Source organism: Hyperolius riggenbachi, chromosome 8, assembly GCF_040937935.1.
Source record: "Hyperolius riggenbachi isolate aHypRig1 chromosome 8, aHypRig1.pri, whole genome shotgun sequence".
Classification (NCBI taxonomy): domain Eukaryota; kingdom Metazoa; phylum Chordata; class Amphibia; order Anura; family Hyperoliidae; genus Hyperolius; species Hyperolius riggenbachi.
In genome coordinates, this window is record NC_090653.1 from 220,380,454 (window position 1) to 220,404,117 (window position 23,664).

General features: G+C 42.1%; 1 protein-coding gene across 1 annotated transcript in view; it reads right to left on the bottom strand.

Moving 5' to 3' along the window:
* The window catches only part of MAPKAP1 (MAPK associated protein 1), a 245,109-nt gene that overhangs the window by 96,266 nt on the left and 125,179 nt on the right, over positions 1-23,664 (bottom strand). The window contains exon 6 of the mRNA XM_068247952.1: positions 16,199-16,375. Coding sequence (XP_068104053.1) covers positions 16,199-16,375 — 177 coding nt within the window. The remainder of the gene's footprint in view (positions 1-16,198; positions 16,376-23,664) is intronic.

The following is a 23,664-nucleotide window of genomic DNA, read 5'->3' on the forward strand; positions in this document are numbered from 1 at the left end:
CTCAAACCCACGCAGAAGGTCACCCCTAAACTGCCAGAGTATGGCAAGCGATGAGCTAATCGTCTGCATCACTTGTAAAATGTATGGCTCCTGCGGAGAGCAATGGCTATAAAGTTGATTGTTAAGCAAGAGTAAAACTGTAAATATTGCAGCAGGCAGTGCTAACAGCCTAATAATAACGGAATGATGTTTTGTGACTACAGGCCTGATTTCACAACATGTATTTGTCCCTCCTGGGTTAAAAACACAAGGCAGAGCACTGTTGATGGATGGTGTAGGACACAGATAAAGGATGATGTGCTGTGTTCCTTCATTAGACTGTGCTTTTGTTACTGAATGCACAGACTGTCTGTAGGACCTTCGCAATTTGTATCCCCCTGCTCTACCTGTGGACGCCACATCCAACCTGCCATGTAGAAAGCTGCCTGTGATAAGTGAAACCTCCTCCTGTCTTTAATGATAGCGATCATTCTTGGCTAACGGGTCTCTCCATCTTCCTTTATGGCTACGGCCTGTTTCAGCCAGGGCAAGGAGGGGGGGAGGATGGTGGGGGGGGGGGGGGGGGATTTTGGAGGAGGAGAAGATATGTTGCTGTTTCTCTGACATGCCTCATAGGCCCAATTCAGATATTATTAATGAACAAGACGACAGAATGGAGATACCATGTACAGATGAGCACTTTGCCACTCAACACCTCTCTCGTGATGGGAGACCTTCTACACGGCACTAAAGAGCATCTTTATTTGAATAACTGAAGAGGCAAGATAATGTTTTAAAATAAGCGGCATTTTAAATGATAGAGAAAAGCTGACATAAGCTATTATTAAGCATTTATACAGCATTTATGGCCACCCTCTCAGAACAGGAAATACATCCCATGCACGATGCTCTCTGTTATTATTTTAGCTCTACTTAGTTATTACTGAGCTGATAAGGAGGGCTGTCTACTAACTAGTGGTAAATGTAGTTTCTATATGTGTACCTCTAACAGGATGCCCATATGTCTCCTTCCCTCCTCCTTCCCTTTCTCAGCTGAGTGGAGAATTTATGTTTACTGCTAGAAATGCAGGCTTCCTTTTGCAGGGTTATTCCACTTTAGCACAAAAATCTACAGAACATATATGATCATTATAATGTTGTAACTGAATGCCATTAAACATCTTTTGAATTCAGTCTTAAATTGAACCAGAGGCGATCCTAAGGTGAAAAAAGAATATACTTGCCTAGCATTTCTCCACAGGCTTTGTACGTATATGTGCACCGCTGGTGAGCTGGGCGCACTTAAATTCCCAGCGGCATAAAATACTATTCCCCCTCTGAGTCATAGCAACTGAGAGGGAGAAGTAATTCTGGGTCTGGCGATCCCTGGATTGCTGAATTACCCTTGTGCGGGGCGCCTACTATAGCACTAGTGCTATAGTGGCGCCCAGTTTTGTCACTGAGCAAAACCACCTGCTTCACACAGGCTTTCCTCTGGATCCTCCACAGGCTTTCTACGTCCTTCTCCAGACTACTGCAACAGCCTGGATCATGCCCATGCTCCTCTTCATGGACAAAGGTGGCTGTGCTGCATCCACGCAAGTACAGCCGCAACTGTGCGGGCATACTCATGCAGGTGCAGTACAGTCAAGCTCGTGCATGGATTGGCCCCAGACCCATGATGGACATATGACTATGGTAGGGATTAGATTGTGAGCCCCTCCAAGAGACAGTTAAGTGACAAGACCATATGCACTGTTGATAAAGGGAGGGGGGACACCAAGAGCCCAATAGTGTGATATTGTATAGATGAAAATTAATAATGAGTAATATCACAATTTAATACTCACAAACCAGGGTTAACATTAGGTAACCACTGTGAAGGCAGGTGGGGAGATTAACCTGACCTCACACAGGATTAAAAGTCGCTCTCTGTAGATGGGAAAAAGATGGGTACAACCCTCCACCAAGGGTGGACTTAGCACTTTGTAGAAGCTTTCCAGAGGCGCCAATAGAATAAAAGTCACTTAAATGAGCCTAAAACCGATAGGGCAGTGATGGACCTATCCCATCCATGCGGACAAAGCAAACAAAGGAAGGACTGTGGCATCAACAGTCAAACAACAATTTATTTATACTCCACAGTAAAAATAGGCAACGCATTTCACAGGCTCAATCCCGCTTCATCAGGCCAATCAAAAAGGAGCATACAGCTTATCAGCATCAAAACCACACTGAGTGCCTCTGTCTTCACAGAGGCGCTCAGTGTGGTTTTGATACTGATAAGCTGTATGCTCCTTTTTGATTGACCTGATGAAGCGGGATTGAGCCCGTGAAACGCGTTGCCTATTTTTACTGTGGAGTATAAATAAATTGTTGTTTGACTGTTGATGCCACAGTCCTTCCTTTGTTTGCTTTGTCCGCATCGTTAAGATAGGCCCACCACTGCCCCATCGGTTTTAAGCTCATTTAAGTGACTTTTATTCTATTGGTGCCTCTGGAAAGCTTCTACATATGCACTGTTGAAGTTGTCGGTGCTTTAAAAATACTAAATAATAATAAAGAGGAACACCAATGTAATCTTCAAAAGGGTCTCAGCAGCTGCAGTGGTCTGGAGAAGGATGTGGTAAGTCTCTAGAGCAGGGGTGTTAAACTCACAAACAAAGTGGGCCGAATTTATACACTGGGACCTAGTCATGGGCCAACCTCAATGTCTACTGGCCACCTTCCTCCCTTATGAAGTTCCCTGGTGTCTAATGGCCCCCTCCAAATCCTATACAGTTCCCTGGTGTCTAGTGGTCCTCCTTCCCTTATACAGTTCCCTGGTGTCTAGAGCCTCCCTATACAGTTCCCTAGTGTTTTCCCCCACCTCCCCCATATATCTTCCCTTGTGTTCTAGGGCTTCACCTCCAATACAGCTTTCCTGGTGGTCTAGAGTGGGCCAAAGGTAATGCAAAGTGGGGAAACCACTTGAGGGCCAAACTTAATGGCTCTGAGGGCCAGATTTAACCCGCGAGCCGGAATTTGACATGTATGCTCTAGAGGCTTCCTTAGGTTAGTATTTCTAGTCAGATTTCTTTCAGGGGCTTTACGTGGCAATGGTGGGGGCCAGGAGGACGTGGGAAGCCTTTGCAGGATCCAGAGATATCCTTCTTCTTGGGTAAGTATTTATTTTAAAACCTTAGTTTCACCTTGGGTGCACTTTAAGCTGCTATAACTTTTTTTTTAAAGGAGACCTGCTAGATACTCTGGCTACAGTATCCCTTGATGTGTGTAAAAAAATTCCCAGAATTCTCCTTTCTCAATGTCTTTGGATCACAATTTAGGATACAGCATAAGAAAAAGTGATTGCTCCCAGCAACCCTCTACAGCTTGTCAAAGAAAAAATGCCCTGCGCTAACTAGCTAGGCTAAAGTCACTTATGCAAAAAATGACATGTGTTATCCTTTTTGTTGGTGCACTTTGGAGCTGCTTCTCACTGGGTGGATTCCAGGTACTGAAGTGTATGGAGAAAACAAAAAAGAAGCGCTCCAATAGTGCATTCAATTTTTTAATGAGAATACGCAATATAAAATTGCACTTACATTTACGGTAGGTTTCTTTAAAATCAGCGTGTAATGGCCTGCTCACGATTGTAACCCTCTGCCGCAGTCTGGCCAGGACCCGGAGATGCAACGTTGTTGTTCCATGTTCCGCTGGCTGCAGTGTCGCCAGGAGGGGAAGGAGGGGGCATGACCGCTAACGTAAATGCCTCTATGTTACTACCGGTTTCTGCGCTTCCTGCACCTTCATCAGGTCCTACGGCTTCACTGGGTTTTCTAGAATTACATATTCATTCCACAGGCTGGACGAGTCCATAGATTTGTGGGGATGCTGGCATGCAGACACAACGTTTTAAAGTAATCACACATATTTCAGTAACAGCTAAAAGCCAGGTAAGGCAGACTATCTATGACTCACTATGAAGCATATGGAGAGGTTCAGAGGACAGACAAAGGCCTCTTCCAGATCGATGGCTGTACTGTGCACTTGTTGGGACACAAGTCATAAAAATTAAATTCTACAGGTTTAATGAGAAACCGAGGTTTGAGGGATATGGAGGCTGGCATGTTTGTTTCCTTTTAAATAATGCACATTGCCTGGCTGTCCTGCTGATCCTCTGTCTCTAATACTTTGAGCCATAGACCCCGAACAAGCATGTAGGTCAGATGTCTATGACAAATCTCACAAGATTAGCTACATGCTTGTTTCAGGTATGTGATTTAAACCCAGAAAGATCAGCAGCACTGCCAGGCAACTGGTACTGTTTACAATTAAATAAATATGGCAGCTTCCATAGGTCTCACACCTTGGATTCCTTTTAAGGGTGGTTATCCTAACATCCAATACCCTACTACTATTTAGAAAATATGTTCATAAAAGCATGAAACATTGATCCTCAAAACTCCTGATGAGTGTCCTTTCATCTCCTACCTAACCTCACTTCCTGCATTAGTAACTTCTGAATAAAGCAAGCCAAAGCAATGCATCTCTAAATTCAACTGTTTTATTTCAGTTAGTTTAGCAATTTCAGCTCCTACCTACTGAGTACAGTATATGTTATGTACAATAATAAATGGAAGATTTTTTTTTTTTAAATAGAGAGTATTTTGGCCCCCATGCAAGTTTCCCTAAGTATGGCCTGTGGCTATAATTGAATGGAATGCATCCTGGAGTGTTGGCAACATGCGCCCGTGGGATTAGCAGGCGTGCAAGAATATAACCGCAGGTATTTACCACTATGCTGGCAAATTTATACGTAAACTGGGAACCGTAAACCATCTATAAGAAAAGCTGCTGCATCACCTTCAAAACATCAACAAACTAAGTGACAGGAGAGCTGGATCAATATGAAAATGCATGAAAGTTGCCAGCCTTGGTTATGCCTGTTCGCTCGGCTGGAGCACAAATGAGACACAGATGTATTTCAGCTCTTGGCATAAAAGAGACAGCTAATGGCTTTATTCTGTGTCCTGCCATCCCAGTTGGGCACAGGTACTCAGGGTGTGAACTAGCTGCCCCCTCCCCCTGCCTAGATTCAAACAGTTATTGATTGCCCTTGCGGATAGCCGCTGCTGATGCCTGGCAGTCCGCTTCCAGCCAAGGGCTGCTGGGTATTCAGAGCAAGTTTCAGCCAGCGCTCTGTTTGCGTTGGCAGCGGCTTGTGTGGGCAATATGATTGCAAACACTTGCGGCTCTGCTAGGTCTCTGAAGGAAATGAAGGCATGCGGTGCTTGCTCCAGAGAACATGGCCAAACCAACCATTTTATGCTATGGAATCACAGGCCAGAGTATTAGAGGCTGTGCTGACAGTGTGTTTCTTTCCTAAATTCTTGTTTCATTTAGTAAAACTCAGATCTAACGGCACCAAAAAAAAAAAAAAAAAATTACGTAGCTTGACACAGACATTCATAACATCTCACTTCATGAAATTCAGTCATTATGTTGGTTTTCTATAAGATCCCAAATACAATGCGTGTTCTGAACATACTATCTGTTAGCATAGGATTTCTGTCAGCTTTTTTGCGATCTCTCACTTCCTGTTCCAGTGGCACCCTGGGCTCACATTCATGTCCTATGAGACAGTCACACAAAAAGTGAAAGGGAACGGGAACCTAAATAAGGTGCACATAATGTCCAGATGATCTTTTTGAGGTACTTAACACTGACCTGAGGAATTGTGCGAAACATGTTGTCTAATGGTGCTTTATAAAAATGTTTTTTTCAATTTTTGCAGATTGGATAGCCTTTATAAGCTGTAATTAATTATTGCATCATTGTTGGGTGCCTCCTCTTCCTTATAAACATTTAAGAAGCTCTTTATTAGGAACACTTGTACATCTTCTTATTCAAGCAGTGTAATCAGCTAGTCATTTGGTAGCACTGCTATGCATTCAGTTATGCTGATACAGGTCAGGAGCTTCAGCTACTGTTCATATCAAAACCAGAAATAGATCAAATTTGATGTCTGTGATTTTGACTATGGCATTTTTGTTTGGTACCAGTTGGGTTGGTATTTCTGTAACTGTTGATCTACTGAGATTGAGTCTCTAGAGTTTATATTATGAGAATATTGAGAAAGATGGAAAACCCAGCAAGTGGCAGATTCAGAAATTGAAATACCTTCTTGAAAGATAGTGGCAAACTTGTTCAGGCTGACAGAAAGGCTACATTAACCTCTCTTAACAGCAGTGGTGAGCAGAAGATACTTTCAGGATGGACAACCCATTGGGCCACATCAATGTAACCCATCCTGTGAGCAAGGAACAGGATGCTGTAGTAGGCACAAGCCCACCAATTATGAATAGATGAACACTGGAAAAGCATCACCTGGTCTGATGAATCTCAACTTTTGCTTAATCACACAGATGGCAAGGTCAGAGTTTGGCCTCAGCAGCACTAATGAACTCAACCTGCCTTATGCAAACACACCCGGCAAGTGGAGGTTTGGGATGCAGTAGAATGACATTTTTTTTCTAGCGATAACGTGTAACTGAAACTGTGTCAAGCATGGACTGTTTCACACAGCAAGCGCTGTAATCCTATGACCGGTTTCACACTAGAGTCATTTGTTTTTCTTAAATTCATAAAAATTCGGCATGTATCATTTCTATAGAGGTTGCAATTGGTTGTAAAAGCAAAATTGCAATGAAATTGCATATATATTAGCAATATTGCTAAGTGACTTTTTTTTATCAAACAATTTCATTGCTGTTTGGAGATCATTAGTGTTTGGGGATTTTCAGTGTGAAAAGCTCTAAAGAAATGTTTCTAACATCTTGTGGCATTCACACCATCAATAGGAAAGCCTATTTTGGGGAGAAGAGAGCCCTTTACAGTATTGATGCAGCATTCCTAATAAAGTGATAAGCGAGTATATACTGCAATGGATGTATTTATGTACCTGTATTGTTGGTTGATCTTACTGTATTAGGTATGACCCATGTACATTTTGTTTTTCAAATTGTCTGTATTATACTCTGTAAAGCACTAACGAAGTAATATCAATGACCTGTGGATAGTCCACAGAAATACACGGCCAATACAAGCCAGGACACTATTATACTTTAATACATCATTATAAGGCAACTTCATGAAAGGCAGATGTAATAACAATAATTAATACTTATCAGCACAGTGCTTTAATGGAGAGGTGGTAATCATTTTGTCCTGCAGTCTGAGCTTTCTCAAGACCAGTGACCCCGGTATCTCCTGTAAATTCTCAAACATGCCCACACACAGGTGGCTCGTTAGCCAGTAACTTATCACTAGTTAGTGGCAAGCTATTGGTGTCAACAGTCTTGAGAAAGCCCAGATTGCAGGGTGAAACAATTGTCAAACCTCCTCCACACCTCTCCATTGAAGAATTGAGCAAATACGTTTCAATTATTGGTATTATATCTGCCATTCATAAAGTTTCTCCTGGATTCAGATGTATCCGGTGAGGGATTCCTCAAATAATGAACTCCAGAACAGGTAGAGAAAGAAAACAAGCAGACAAAAACAGGAGTGCCAATATAGCATAGTAGTTTAACGTAATTTTACGAAAAGCAAGTACAACTCTACTTATAAAGTTGAGTTGCTAAAGGCAACAACAATAATGGCATGTGGAGAATTCTGTCTCAGTACGGATATGGTATTTGTCCTTCTCTTTGCGATCGATCTCCATAAAATATCACAAGGTAAACCCTCTCCTTGGGGGATGTTTTATGCAGTGGGTGGGAGGAGGCATCCCAGGGTGTGTACAGCTCTTGAGGTGCCCATACATGGTTAAATTTTTCATTTTTGTTCAAATAGATAGTTTAGTTTGATTATTCCGTTAGATCGAATATAACGATTTTTCCAGCATGCCCAATCAGAATTTTCTCAATTTTTTTTTTTTTTACTTTCATTCGATTCAATCATTTAGATCGAATAAACGGGAAAAATCTAAAGTTTTTATTGTATCGTGTATGGGCACCATTAGAAAGATATAAGAAGTGGTGAATAAACAATGAATTAATGTACCGTACTTACCTCAGGTGTAGAATGAAATAAAAAATAATTTTATTGAACACAAATGACAACGCTTTTCCTGGGTCCTACCAGCTTCTTGAATAGTGTCTGTTCCAGCAAAACACTTTGGACTTGGAGCACCAGTCCAAGTCCAAGGTGTTTGCTGAAACAGAAACTATTCTACTGACCTGAAGAAGCGGTTAGAACCCGTAAAAACGCGTTATTTGCATTCAATAAAATGTATTTTTTAAAGTTATTCCTCATCATTCCTTATAGCGTTTTAAGAGCTGTACACACCCTGGGGCTTCGGGATTCAATTGTGTCTTTTGTTGAGATACTGTATATACTGATTAGTTCTTGGAATCTAGAGCTTGCACGGCTGAATAATAAAGTTTAGTTAGCAGATGCCTGCACAGTGTGTCTCCATGTTGAAGTGAACACAAGCCAGGATGTTCAGCTCAAAGTAGAGTTCTAGCAGCCACCTGGGTATGAAGTGGGTGTAAAACTTACCCGGTGGGGAAACAGTGAATGGCAAGTCTACAGCTGACACAACTTTAACCTCTGCCCACTCTGTTCAAAGTTTAATATCTGCCTGGTATTCAAGTTCCAATGAAGAGGCTTATGTAAGAACAAAGAGTGGTCTTCCACAACCTCTTACAAACAATACCCAGACCCTATCATGCTGAGACCAGAAATAAGCATTTAGTTTTCCAAAGTTTTGTACAACTTCTTGTCTGACTTTCTTCAGCATCTGTCCAGCTGTCTCAACACACACCAGGCCTTGTTATGCATAAATGCCCAACAAAAAGAGAATCACCATTTAATATTAATAACTGCATAATAATACTTAATTTTTCAGTCATTATAGCTTCATTCAGAAGAATGTGTGTCACCGTACAATGTTTTTAATATATGGAAGGCAAATGTTATCTCGGGATAAAGTTTCCCATTAAAATAACAGTTTCGTCTCTGTCTCATAGGCTGTGGTCCTGGGTGGGCTTTCATGGCCCGTTGATCAAACCATTCCTGTCATCAGTAAATTGGCTAAACTGGCTGTTAACTAAATACTGGTAACCAAAGAGGCCGCAGCCACTCTAAATAAACATGCATGTTACCATTTACAGCCCGAAATTATCCTAATGGCTCTCAAATACATGAAGCAGAATTCGAGAACATTTTGCACAAAGCTAGTGACTGCCTCAAATCTCAGGCTGTCACTGCTGTTTTTAGTCACTCCATGCTGTGTGTGTTGAATAACATACTAAACAATTTTATCAAGGTTCCCAAACTGTCAACCGCTATCTGGTCCAGACGACCCCCAAATCTCCTGAACCTGTAAATAATGGCTGCTGAGTTTACTGTGGTGGAATCTGGCTTGTAAGTCACTGTACAAGGTGAGTCTCTAGAGCAGTGATGGTGAACCTATAGTACTGTGCCAGAGGGGGCACTCAGAGCTCTATGTGGGCACATGCCCTGTCGTAAGTTTTGAGATGCGGGCTGAAGAGACATTGTAGCGGGGGAGAAATGGGCACATGCAGAGTACACAGAGGAGAGGTGAACTCACTCACCTCTCCAGAAACAGTGGATATATGGGACCCCTTTTTCATCCTCCATCGTTATGATGCAGTGCCACCTGTCAACACGAGTCTCCTTTGGAATTCTCTCCCACTGCAATTCCACCATACTCCGAGCCTGGAAACTTTCAAACTCACCCTTTACAATCTACAGACAAACTTATAACTTGTCATAGCCACATGTTAGGGCTCATAGCCTCATCCACTAGCAGCTGCATCTTCTCATCCACTGTCTCCACCCCACTACCCTCTAGATTGTAAGCTCGCAAGGGCAGGGACGTCCCCTAGTGTTTCTGTTTCTAATTAAATGAATATGTACCTGTATTGCAGATGTTTTACCCCCCGCATAAACTATGTACTGTATATACTTGCGTATAAGCCTAATTTTTCAGCATAGAAAATGTGCTGAAAACTTACCCCCTCAGCTTATAGGCGAGTCAGTGGAGCAAACCAGATGGTGGAGCAGGTTTTGTTACTGGCTGAGGAGAGTAAGGCTTGTGCACTAGTGATCCTGCTCTTACCAGCTTGTGCCCTGCTGTGTCCATGCCCCACATCCCCTGCATCATGGTGTGCAGAGTGTGCTGTTCAAGACTACCTGTGTCCCCTGGTTTGTGGAGTGGAGCGTGCAAGCCAACGTGTCAGTGGTGCAATGATCTGAGATTCTTCCTGTGTGGCAATCGCTGTGTCTCATATCTATGACGCCACCTAATAGCTTCTTGAGACAAAACTATCATCCTTGTGGCACATCTGGCTATGGGGCCTGGGCTGACTTGTACTGGGGAACATCTAGCTACTGTGGAGGGGACTATATTGGGGAGGCGGCTTATATGCGAGATAATCACTATTTCCTGGTTTCTGAGGGAAAAATGGGTATCTCGGTTTATACATGAGTTGGCTTATATGCGAGTATATACTGAATGTTTTTTTTACTTGTGTTACTGAATGTTCTGATTGTACTGTGTGTTGAACTACCAAGTACTTACTGTATGTGTCTCTGCCCCCACTATTATTTTTGTGCTTCATTTTAAAGATCTAGTTCAGGCTTGTTTACTGCATATTCTATGGAATAGTTCAAAGGTTTTTGCATTGCACATTAGTCATTTTAACAGTATTCATGTATTATTTTCTGGCTTGTTGGGTTTCCAAAACTGTCTTCCTGTGTCAATGTCACATGCTTCTTGGTTAGACAGAAAAAAAATGCATTCCATTCAAACTCTCTTCTTTTCCCATGAAACCCCACATGAGGTAAGGAACTGGGAGGGGGCATAAGATAATCTTTCACTGTAAACATGGTACTACCTGAAGCTTCCCACTTCATCTGTGCAGCTGCTATGAGATTAACTGTTTGTGGCCAGAATTGCACTTACAGATCTGCAGTTTCATCAATTTCTGTCTGATTTCTACCTGCTCAACATGTTATAAAATGTAAACATTAAAAAAAACTGTTTTAACCCTCCCTAAACCTCCTAAAATGTTGTTATAAACTTCATTTCACCCTGCTCTGTTTGCAATAAGGAATCATTTTATAATAACACCGGGGAGGTGGAGGGATATATTTCACACTCAGCAGGGAGGCAACTGGCAGGAAGATGTGGCGGCTGAGCTGCAGTGCTCACCACAAAGGGTTAAGATTTCTAAGCAGCAGAAAGGAAAGGTGGGTGGGCTGAAGTGATCAACTTTGTGCTGACTGCAGAAATCCACTCGCATTGTGGGTATTAACTAGTAACTAGTCAGACAGAGTTTTCTAAATGGATTCTGGGTCACATGACTGACTCTGTGCTGACTGCAGAGTGCCTGCTCACCTGGACAGTTTCCTAAATGGATTTTGGGTCACATGACTAAATTTTAAAAACATTTCTGAAATGGTTTTATAAAATAGGAAAATTAAGTGGATACCCTTTACTGACATTGAAAATCTGTGAGGGGTAAAAAGAGATTTAAAAAACAGCAGCCATCAGAGATCGCATGCAATCTTTCAAGGCATGGGAGGGGGGTAATGATAAAAAGCTCTGTTAAGGTGCCCATGCATCTGGCGATGATGGGCAGTATCAACCAAGAGTCAAATATCCCTCTAATCAAATCTGTCACCAGGCTGCTGTTCCCCTAATGTATAATTGTGTATGTAATGTGTGCATTTAAAGGATACCCGAAGTGACATAGGACATGATGAGATAGACATGTGTATGTACAGTGCCAAGCACACAAATAACTATGCTGTGTTCCTTTTTCTCTTTCTCTGCCTGAAAGAGTTAAATATCAGGTATGTAAGTGGCTGACTCAGTCCTGACTCAGACAGGAAGTGACTACAGTGTGACCCTCACTGATAAGAAATTCCAACTATAAAAGAGTTTCCTAGCAGAAAATGGCTTCTGACAGCAAGAAAGAGGTAAAAAGGGGTATTTCTTATCAGTGAGGGTCACATTGTAGGCACTTCCTTTTTGAGTCAGGACTGAGTCAGCCACTTACATACCTGATATTTAACTCTTTCAGGCAGAGAAAGAAAAAAGGAACACAGCATAGTTATTTGTGTGCTTGGCACTGTACATACCCATGTCTATCTCATCATGTCATATGTCACTTCGGGTATCCTTTAAATGCACACATTACATACACAATTATACATTAGGGGAACAGCGCCGGGGGTTTCATCGCATTTGTCGCTTGTCCCGATATCACTTGCTATTACCGCCGTGCACCCTGCGGACCGTGATGGACCGACATCTTGCAGCATGTTCGACCAATATATGCAACCAATTTCAGCCCGAATCGGATGGTCTATCTGCAGCCAAGTCGCCTGATGTATGGCCACTTTTACTGCTCACTACTGCTCCCAATCAGAACATGAAAGGGGTGCAGCATTTCAGCAGGGGCTTGGTTTCCCATAGGCCACAAATGAGGGCTTTGTCATCAATGGCGAACAACATAGACCACTGCTTTCTTTTTATTTTGGTAATGACAGAAAGTAATGGGGATAGCACAACAAACTTTTTAGGCTGACAGAAGTTGTGCTTTTAAGGTTTCAAGCTGCTAAGTTTCTAATATGTACCATAGTCCTCAGAATGCTGGAGAAAAAATACTTCCCTCACATTCAATAAGGCTCTTTTTTTTTCACTTTTTTGCTGCCAGGCAAATGTCGAAGTGTGAAATGCCCATATAATATATATGGGACAGTTCACACTAGCATTCATAAATAGCGTTTGCCTGACTGAGCATGTAAACACTGTCTCCTGCGGCTTTTGTCTTTTGGCCAACAACATTCCACTGACGATGTAAGTATATGGGATTGTGTGCCAAACACTTAAATCCCGCTACAGACACTGGAGTTTTGGCGGCCGAAATGATCATTCATGATCAATTTAGGCTCACGCCCTGCCAGCAGCCAGTGGCAGTTCTTTGTTCCAGTGTCATATGCTGTTCTATGGAGAGGAGAGGTGGGAGAAAGACAAGCAAGGTTCCCAAAGGCCACAAAATTCTGCCACGTCTAAATTCTTGAAGCCTGTGTTTTGCTGGCTTCGGAAGATGAGTGATGTCGGCACACCTGTGAAGGTATCTTAGCTTTGCACCCATCTATACAGACTGCAGAACTCTGCATGTTATTTCCTGTTGGGAGAGATAGGGTCCTACAGCCCTCTTATTTTGATAAATGGTTTTTACTGCAATGCTGGGAGTCTGAAAAATGTAGTCAGCATGTATTGTTACTTCTACTTTGGATGCAACATGGCCGCTCCTAAGTGACCCACCCAGCAGCAGAGGTCTGAGGGGAGAGTAAGTAAGTTGTACAGCAACGACAAGAACCAAAAAAAGACATATGTCCATCAGATTTAACCTCTTAACCTCATTGCTACAAGGGTGAAAACTACCTTGGTGGCTGGTATCATCTTCCACACCTAACAATAATTGACATGAATACCCTTCAAAATACAGAAACCTATAAAGCCCCTTATGCTTAAAGAGGAACTTTACTGAAAAATAGAAGTAGGGTGAAAAAATAAAGCTATGCATTGCACAGTGAGAAGATAAAAAATAGAAGAGTAATCAAAAATGTTGATATTGCCATGTATTGAATTCATGTTGTTTCATCCACAATGAGCCTGTCAGATTCTCATGGGAAAGGGGGTATCGGCTACTGATTCAGATGAAGTTCATAGATAATAGAGAGTAGGGGAGATGATAGAGGAAAGGGAGAGGATATGGGGGAAGTGAAAAGTAAAGCTTGGCGGAATGGGTGTTGGGGGGGGCTGAAGTTGCGTCGGAAAGAAACCATTGATAAAAACCTATGAAAAACGTAAACAAAAGTAGTAGTCTGCGCTAATAAAAATTCATTAAAAACTTTAATAATAGGTAAAAATTAGCAATAATAATAAAATCAACCTGAAGTAGATAAGGGAATAGTGCTCCCTATAATAGCCCAAATGTCAGTTTCACATGAACTACAAATGCGTAATGCACAAAGAACGTATTGCACGGAGATGGGGATAATTTGGCAATATGTTGATTGCAATATGTTGATTGCAAAGTAACTTCCTTATAGAAGATAAAGGTTCAAAGTGACTTGTGAATAAAAGTCCGAGGAACAGTGTCCAAAGGGCAATAAGGCTGTTTAGACTGTTATTGAAAGTCTATAGTGTTGTGAAAGTCTATTGAGATGTTGTATCCTGTTTGATGTTACATCAATATTGTATCCAACACTTATACTGTAGCAATATAGATGAACTGAATCTCACCAATCTTGGTCCATAGATGGGCAGCAAGGCTATCTTCCAGGGAGCCGCTCGATCTTACCGGCCCCGGCCGGCGGCGAGGTAAGAGAGACTGGACGGCTTGGCTGCGTCGGGCTGGTTAGCCCGGCTCCCCTAGAGGGCGGAGGTGATGCTAGAAGATGCAGTCCAACGGTGACCAGTTCCGTCCTTCCGTGCGGTGCAAACAGCCGCGAGACTCCGATGCAACTACTTCCCCTCTGTTTGTGTGACGTCACAGAAGCAGCCACTGCTGACGTTTCGGGAGGAACGCCTCCCTTTCTCAAAGCTAGGCTGCTGAGGGGAATTGGAGGCTCCCTTATGAAGCCTTGCCTGATTGGACAGTCCTTATTCAAAAGCATATAAATCTAAATCTTTATTTAACCCATACAGTGTCAGAGTGTTCAGGTTAAAGATCCACATAGTCTCTCGCCGAGACATTTCTAACAAATAGTCTCCACCTCTCCACAGTCTGTTTACCTGCTCAATTATACAGTATTTGGTTCCCTTAAAAGAACATCCATGTTCCTTCTTATAGTGCGCTGAAAGGGGATGTTTTTTATTTCCTTTTGTGATATTTGTACAAAATAAAAAAACATCCCCTTTCAGCGCACTATAAGAAGGAACATGGATGTTCCTTTAAGGGAACCAAATACTGTATAATTGAGCAGGTAAACAGACCGTGGAGAGGTGGAGACTATTTGTTAGAAATGTCTCGGCGAGAGACTATGTGGATCTTTAACCTGAACACTCTGACACCGTATGGGTTAAATAAAGATTTAGATTGATATGCTTTTGAATAAGGACTGTCCAATCAGGCAAGGCTTCATAAGGGAGCCTCCAATTCCCCTCAGCAGCCTAGCTTTGAGAAAGGGAGGCGTTCCTCCCGAAACGTCAGCAGTGGCTGCTTCTGTGACGTCACACAAACAGAGGGGAAGTAGTTGCATCGGAGTCTCGCGGCTGTTTGCACCGCACGGAAGGACGGAACTGGTCACCGTTGGACTGCATCTTCTAGCATCACCTCCGCCCTCTAGGGGAGCCGGGCTAACCAGCCCGACGCAGCCAAGCCGTCCAGTCTCTCTTACCTCGCCGCCGGCCGGGGCCGGTAAGATCGAGCGGCTCCCTGGAAGATAGCCTTGCTGCCCATCTATGGACCAAGATTGGTGAGATTCAGTTCATCTATATTGCTACAGTATAAGTGTTGGATACAATATTGATGTAACATCAAACAGGATACAACATCTCAATAGACTTTCACAACACTATAGACTTTCAATAACAGTCTAAACAGCCTTATTGCCCTTTGGACACTGTTCCTCGGACTTTTATTCACAAGTCACTTTGAACCTTTATCTTCTATAAGGAAGTTACTTTGCAATCAACATATTGCAATCAACATATTGCCAAATTATCTCCATCTCCGTGCAATACGTTCTTTGTGCATTACGCATTTGTAGTTCATGTGAAACTGACATTTGGGCTATTATAGGGAGCACTATTCCCTTATCTACTTCAGGTTGATTTTATTATTATTGCTAATTTTTACCTATTATTAAAGTTTTTAATGAATTTTTCTTAACGCAGTCTGTTACATATTTTTGTTTGCTATATTCACGAGGAATTGGGATCCCTGAACAGTACTAGCAGCTCTTGAAGCAGGCGCAACACTATCTGAACATTAAACAAAAGTAGACCTATTGTTCCTAGCAACCAGTTAGACATTAGGTTTTATTTGCTTATCTGAGTACAAGTCCTTTATCCTTTCTATCATGTTCATCAATAACCCAATGAGTGTGTTCCCATGATGCACCTCAGTATCAGCTGTCTTCCTACAAGGTTAAATGAGTTCAGGAAACCCTGCAGGTGAATACTCACATCCGTACAAAGAGAGACTGTTTAGCTGCCAGGTTGGGAGAGGAATACTTCTCCACCAAAGCCAGAGTGCTGAACCCAAACTTGTGTATAGGTTCATTGGAGTCCAGTGGGGGGAAATCTGTATCAACCTCTCCGTCATCCTCGGCGATGTGCAGACAGTATGCATCCACATTATCACTGCAAATAGAGAAAAGACAGCGATGTCATTACAGTTTCACATGAAAATATGACCATAATATTGTTCTAGAAAACACATTATTGAATGCATCTGTGACCTTTATCATAATGTCTGTCTATGCCTGCATGCCCTCAGCCCATCCTAGGTGCAATATGTGTTTCATCACAATGACAACAGTTTGCTGTAAACACAAACCTAAATGTGCAATTTATTTATTGTATTTATAAAGTGCCAACACAGCGCACACTTTGTGGTCTTTCTGTTATATGACCTATACTGATTTTCCATCCTCTGTGAAAAAAAAATCACTAGCCCGCCACTGGGTATCCATACAACATGGCCTTTTGTTGCCAAGGATGAAAACATCAGCAGTTGGAGTCATTGGTGGCTCTACACTGAGGCATGCTGGGGCACTAATCCCCCCCACTCAGTAACATACAGATAATGTTTACAGGCTTCTGCAGCTTACAGTGAAAAGGATAGGGTCTGTAAAAAAACTCTCCATGTCGGCCTGAGCGTATGTAGGCATTAAGTAAACCAGGGGTCTTATCTATTTGCCATAAATACCTCACAATCCTTGCAAGATCCCTTCTAATCAATGTATCTGGATCTGATTGTATGTTCTAACATTGTCGGTCAACAGGAATAGAGTCTGAATAAGGCCTATAAACTGAAAGCTTACTGTTTTTCTGTTAAAATAGCCAATAAACTAGAGATTGCGAGAGAAAGAGAGAGTTTCTTTCCCTCTTTCCTCTTCTCCCTCCTCTTGCTTGCAGAGTTGTGGGGCACAGGCTGGGGGCTGGAATGATTTGTCTGTGATCCTTCCATACAGGAGCAGCTTGCTAGCAAGTAAAGATTAAAGCATGCCAGAAAACTAGCCAAGTAGCCAATCATCTAAATTAGGCAAAAATATCAAAAGCTCTCCATAGAAACATCGATTTTGAACACCCAAATAGGCCCTACCAGCCAGCCATCATGGCCCTTTGTGCCCCCCCCCCAAACAGTGTCTGAAGCCGCCACTGGTTGGAGTTTACAGTCAGTTTTGGAAGTACAGTACCAGATAAGTCCTTTCTACTAATACCACTATTCCTATATATATATAATATATATATATTCCTAAATATATTGAGCATTGATCGACTACAAGCAATGCCATCAATCCCCCACTAGTCTTACCTTGCCCCTTTGTGCAGAGATTATCCAACATGGCCGATCAGACCATCAATAAGCTGCATAAAATTGACTGAATATGTTGGAGCGATAGATGACTGGCATATTCAATCAAGATGATCAAATCGGTCAGAAATCTATCTGCCACCTAGAAAAGTACAAATTGTTGTCCTGATATATCAATTGCGACCTTCTCCAAAAAGGAGCCTTGCTCTCCTTTTTCTAAAAGATTAAATATTACAATGTGGGCCCTGTACAAAGTCACTGCAGCAGCAAATCTGATGAAATATGAAATGATGCAAAGCAGTATCCAGGTACATGACTGATATCACTCAGCTGCCAATCCTAAAGCTTACACTGTTAGATCAGCCTTCCACATGGTAGATAAAACCTGGCACACACAAACAAGCGATGTCACTTAACCAACGTTTCCCAGCAAATAGAAATGTAGTTTAAATGAAATCCACGCACACCGATGTACCAAACCATCATGTTGTTCAAAAACTGTGCGCACAGACAGAAAGTGACATTTCTGACGCCATGTGCACATTCTCTGGAACAATGTCGCTTAAATGACTTGTACACTCTGCCCAACTGTCCTTTGAGTTGATCCGCCAGCTGGTTAAGGCAGAACACACAATATTGGTGGCTCATCAATGCCATTTAGGTACATTTTTTAACACAAATGCAGTCCGATGCGGCGACATCTGTGTTTTGTCAGATGCTTCAAATTACATTTCTTTAGTGTGTACGTAGCTTTAGGAGAACTGATCATAAGCAATTGTTCTTCAGGCAATTAAAAGTAAAGAAACTAAATGAAAAAAAAGGCCCTGTGAATAGGAAAACATTAGAAGTCCACAGTGGAGAGAATCCACCTCTTTTTCACCAGGACAGGCTGTAACTTAAAGCAAACCTGAACTGAAAATTAAAAGTCAAAATAAACATACACACGTCATTCTTACCTCTCATGGAGTCTACTAATCAATCACTTTCCTCCTCCCCCAAGTCCTGTTTGTCCAATGTGATCGATGGAATTCCCTGTCCTCCATTTTGAAAAAGGCCATGACCCCATAACAGGTTCCTGGTCAGCACACTGCTAAACTGTAATATCACCCACTTGAGCCATAGGGAAACATAGACATTACCTTGCTCATCCGTTGTCCTTTTAGTTATAACTGGCAGCAATTGAAATATAACTGACAACAACTGATATATTTCAATTCTGACAAAATCTTGTCAGAATTGGAAGGAATCCTTGTTAGAAGAAAATGGTGAGAGGAACTGATGGTGAGGTAAGTATGTAATTTTCATTTGCAGGTACATCATGTGTTTACTTTAAATAGTTTTACTCGGTTGAGGTTGACTTTGAAAATAACTGACTGGGATGGGAAACTGCTCTTTCCTCCTTATGTCCAGATTTCAGTTCAAAGTAAAATTATTTTCTACCAAAAGGATGGAAATCAAGCTGCTATTTAAAACATCAGCACAGTGCTGGGCATGTGTTCCCTGCTGGTAATGCAAGATGGGATGCTAAGGTGCCCAGTGAAACATACGGCAGGGCCACAGAGCGCCCGAGGCGCCAGCCACAAGTGGCCATAAAAGCAGCAGAACAAACTCTCTGCGTGCGCGTGTGAGACAATAGGGACACGGTCGTAACGTGGATAAAATCTGCTGTGCTGGAGAGACAGAGCCATAACTCAGCGATGCAGAGTGTCGGGGGAAACATCCGCTGCTAAACATTCCATGGAAATGCTTCATCCAAATAAAAGGAGAGAGGTTCAAAAGGTTTCATTAAAATGATATATGCTGTGCTCAGCGTCTCAATCATACATGCTACAGAAACAATGTGCTCAGTAATCTCAGCAGACAGCTAGCCTCAGAAAACACCGGCTGGCACATCTTCCAAACACAGCCGCTAGCTTGGATGGCTGCTAACGGAACTTGTATTATAAGTAAAAGGACAGGCAATACAGTGCAGCCTAGCAAAAAGGAGCTACGGAATGAAAAAGAAAGAATATAGTGGTATAAAGAAAGAAGGAAATGAAAGGCTTTACATCGGGTGGTGGTAGTAGTGGGGAAATTGAAAAGCTTTGTAAAAATGCGTTAAACTGATATATCCTATCATGGATCAGAGGTGGTGATGGCTTATGCTAAAAGATTGACTGTCATAGCAGGTAGAACCTTGATGTGCAGGATGGAGGGAGCAATGAGAACAGGGTTGAGATAGAGTAGTGCCTGATGTGCAGGATGATGGAGGGAGTGATCAGCCCAGGGTTGGGTTAGTATGGTCCTGGAAGTGTGGGAAGATGGAAGAAGTTATTAGACCAGGGTTGGGATAGTGTAGTGCTCGATGAGTGGGATGATGGAGTCATCAGACCAGAGTTGGGATAGTGTAGTGCTCGATGTGCAGGATGATGGAGGGATCAGACAAGGGTTGGAATAGTGTAGTGCTTGAATTGCAGGATGATGGAGGGATCAGACCAGGGTTGGGATAGTGTAGTCTTCGATGTGCAGGATGATGAAGGGAGCGGATAGTCCAGGGTTGGGTTACTATGGTCCTGGAAGTGTGGGATGATGGAAGAAACTATCAGACCAGGGTTGAGATAGTGTAGTGCTCGATGTGCAGGATGATGAAGGGAGCATGCTTGGCCAAGTTGCATGAACACATAAGTGTGAGCGTGTTTTCTCCACCCAGTTCCCTCTGAATGGCTATGTGCAGCTTCTGAGCCATACAACAAAGCTTAAGCAGACAAAAGTGGAGAAGTCCATCAGGACTTGAAGCATCCAAAAGCTATGCAACAATCCCTGAAGTATGTTGAAAGAAAATTAGATTGTTAACTACCGGGAGTCTTCCAGAATGGTGCTAGGCATGGTCTTCTAAATAGTAATCACTCCTTGAAAAATCTGACTTTTAACTAAAGTCAAATATCCAGACAGGAAGGGGAAGGCTTGCCGCAATGTTCCCTCCTATTACTGCTACATTCACCAACCTTAAGTGGAGCGAATGGGCGGTGGAGGTTGGAGGGAAGATTGCTGTAAGCCTGCCTCTTCATGTCTGAAAATTTAACTTTAACCAATAGTAATATTTTTCGAGGTGTGGTAAAAGTGATGGAGGAATCAAGGAAAGGAATATGTTGGCACTTTAGAACTACAATAAATAAATAAATGACACACAGAGGTATGTGGACCCAGCATGAGAATACCTCTGTACTTACCTTAGGTAGCGATGCCCCTCAGGTCAGGTATACTTTAAAATGGGATAAAACTGACATAACATTAAATAAAAATGTGTTTTCCTGCTTTTTATTACCCCTACAGTTATCATATTTGTTTTTGTTCACAAGTAATATTGCCTGTTTACAAATTACAGATTCCCAAAGTACAGTTTATCTGCTTTGAAAGCTGCAATTGCATAGCTCCTGTATTTATATACTGTATTAAAATCTATCTATTGATCACTTCTCAGCTCTTTCTGCTTCACAGCTCAGTACAGCTCAACTATGGCTGCTTGCTAATGTTTACTAAATGTAACTGAGAAAGGAATGTAAGCAAAAGATAAGGAAGCTTTCCACTGAAGCATGGAGCTTTCCACTGAAGAACAAAGTGCTGTGTTTAACTGTTTGAATGCTGCTCTGCTACAATTTTTTGTGGTAGTAGATTTTATCTTTTAGAACACAGAGGAAATTCTGCCATTTATACCACTTTAAAGAAAAGTTGAGTGAGCTGCTTTCACTCTCATACCTGCACTATAGGAATAAAGCACACAATCTGACTGGTCACTGTATGGAAAATCTGCAACTTCATCAATTACACAGTTATTGTGGCATTATAAAGTTTGCAGAGGTTTCTCCACATTCTGACAGCTTGAGCAGAAGCAAATGCATACTAACAGGAATATATTTTTCAGTGCACATTCCTCTCACCAGGCAGTTTAAACAGTGACTTATTGGAAGTAGTAGTATAGCCAGACACAGCTATAGCATTCATTGCACATAAGCAGGGACCTCTACCCACAGCCGTCTCCAATCTCCCCTTTTTAGAATTCCAAGTTTTAATTGCATGATTGATGTGGAAATTAATTAATCTCAAAGTGCATGCTAATTGTTTAATTGCTCGCTTGATCTATATGGATCATTTTCGGGAATTAAAAGTAGCTGATTTACTCTGGCTATTGATTGAATGTGGCACTGAGTTATTTTGCCTGCTACCTGATTTGAAATTCCCTCAATTAATTCCCAAAACCTTTTGCTTCTGAGGCGGCTGGGTGCGTTTGCCCCTTCTGGCTGATCTATACTAACTTGTCATGCTTAAGAGATATTTATTATTAGATCCGGCAAGTAATAATGACACATTAATATTAGCGGGGGCTGTACATTTCTACAGAACGGATTGCCAACGTGGAATTAAAACCGATATATTTGTCAGTATCAATTTTCTCAAATTCTGTGGTGACCTGGGTGGACTAATTAGTGGGCATTTCCTACTCGCACAATCAGCGCTGGGGAAGTCATTGTCAGCCGTGAAGTATTACGCCATGGGGCCGCTTTTACTCTGCTTTTCACTACTCTGCCTAGTTATAAGGAAGCTAAATAACTCATTTTTCAGAGTTTTCTCTTCTTTTAGGAGTTTTTCACAGAATGCTGCAACCACAAGATAGGGAAAATGTAAGCCTGATATCTGTACAGATGATTTGGTGTTGCCTGCCATTTTTAAAGTGACACTGTGTCAAAAATATGAATAGTAAGGTAAACAAATATACAGGTATGATAAGCAATACTGTGAATTACCACTTGCATGATTTTTTTAGGGGGAGGTCTGTAAGTTTTTGAATTCATGCTACTCCCCTCCTCCAAGCCCTCCACTGGCTGCCATTCATCCAGACACATCCAGTTCAAACTTCTACCTCTTACCTACAAAGCTGTTCACAACATCTCTCTTCTACACATCTCTTCATTAGACAAAAAGTATGTTTTGCAAACATTAGAATGGCCTCCTCACATTCACATATACAGGACTTCTCACGGGCCTCTCCCCTTGTCTGGAACTACCCCCCAAAATACAGTCACCACTCTTCAACAAGTAAAACTGAAGTGTACTGTAAAACAAATTAGATACTTCTGTATGGAGAGGGAAGCCTCTGAATCCCACAGAGCCTTTCTGGTCCTCTCTTAAAGAGAATCTGTATTGTTAAAATCGCTCAAAAGTAAACATACCAGTGCGTTAGGGGACATCTCCTATTACCCTCTGTCACAATTTCGCCGCTCCTCGTCGCATTAAAAGTAGTTAAAAACAGTTTTAAAAAGTTTGTTTGTAAACAAACAAAATGGCCACTAAAACAGGAAGTAGGTTGATGTACAGCATGTCCACACATAGAAAATACATCCATACACAAGCAGGCTGTATACAGCATTCCTTTTGAATCTCAAGAGATCATTGTGTGTTTCTTTCCCCCTGCATCTCTCATGCACTGAAGTTTCAGGCTGTTCTTTTCTTCCTGCAAACAGCTTTGCCCTTGTTTGTAATTCCTCAGTATGTGAAAGCCCAGCCAGCTCAGAGGACGATTTATCCAGCTTGTAAAAGATAAGAGAGAAGAGAGAAGCTGCTCTAATCTAAATAATACACAGGCAGTGTGCAGAACGGGGCCTAGAAGGGGGAGTTCATAGCAGAACCACAACACTGAAGAACTTGGCAGCCTTCCAGACACAGGCCTGACAAGTCTGACAAGAGAGAGATACATTGATTTATTACAGAGACAGTGATAGTATCAAGTGCTGCAGTTAGCCAGAACACATTAGAATAGCTTTTGGAACTTGTAGGATGATAAAAAACAGGATGCAATTTTTGTTACGGAGTCTCTTTAAAGGGAAACTTAAGCCAGGAAAAAAAAAATTAGTTTTACTCACCTGGGGCTTCTACCAGCTCCCTGCAGCAGTCCTGTGCCCTCGCAGCCACTCACTAATCCTCTGGTCCCACGCTGCCAGCTAGTTTCATTTTTGCCGACAGGACTGGCCACGTGTAGCTTTCTACGCATTCCTGACTGTAATTAGAGCTATTGCGGGCCGCAACACGTACAAAGATACGCATAGGTATGCGACAACGCGTATTTTTGTACGCGTTG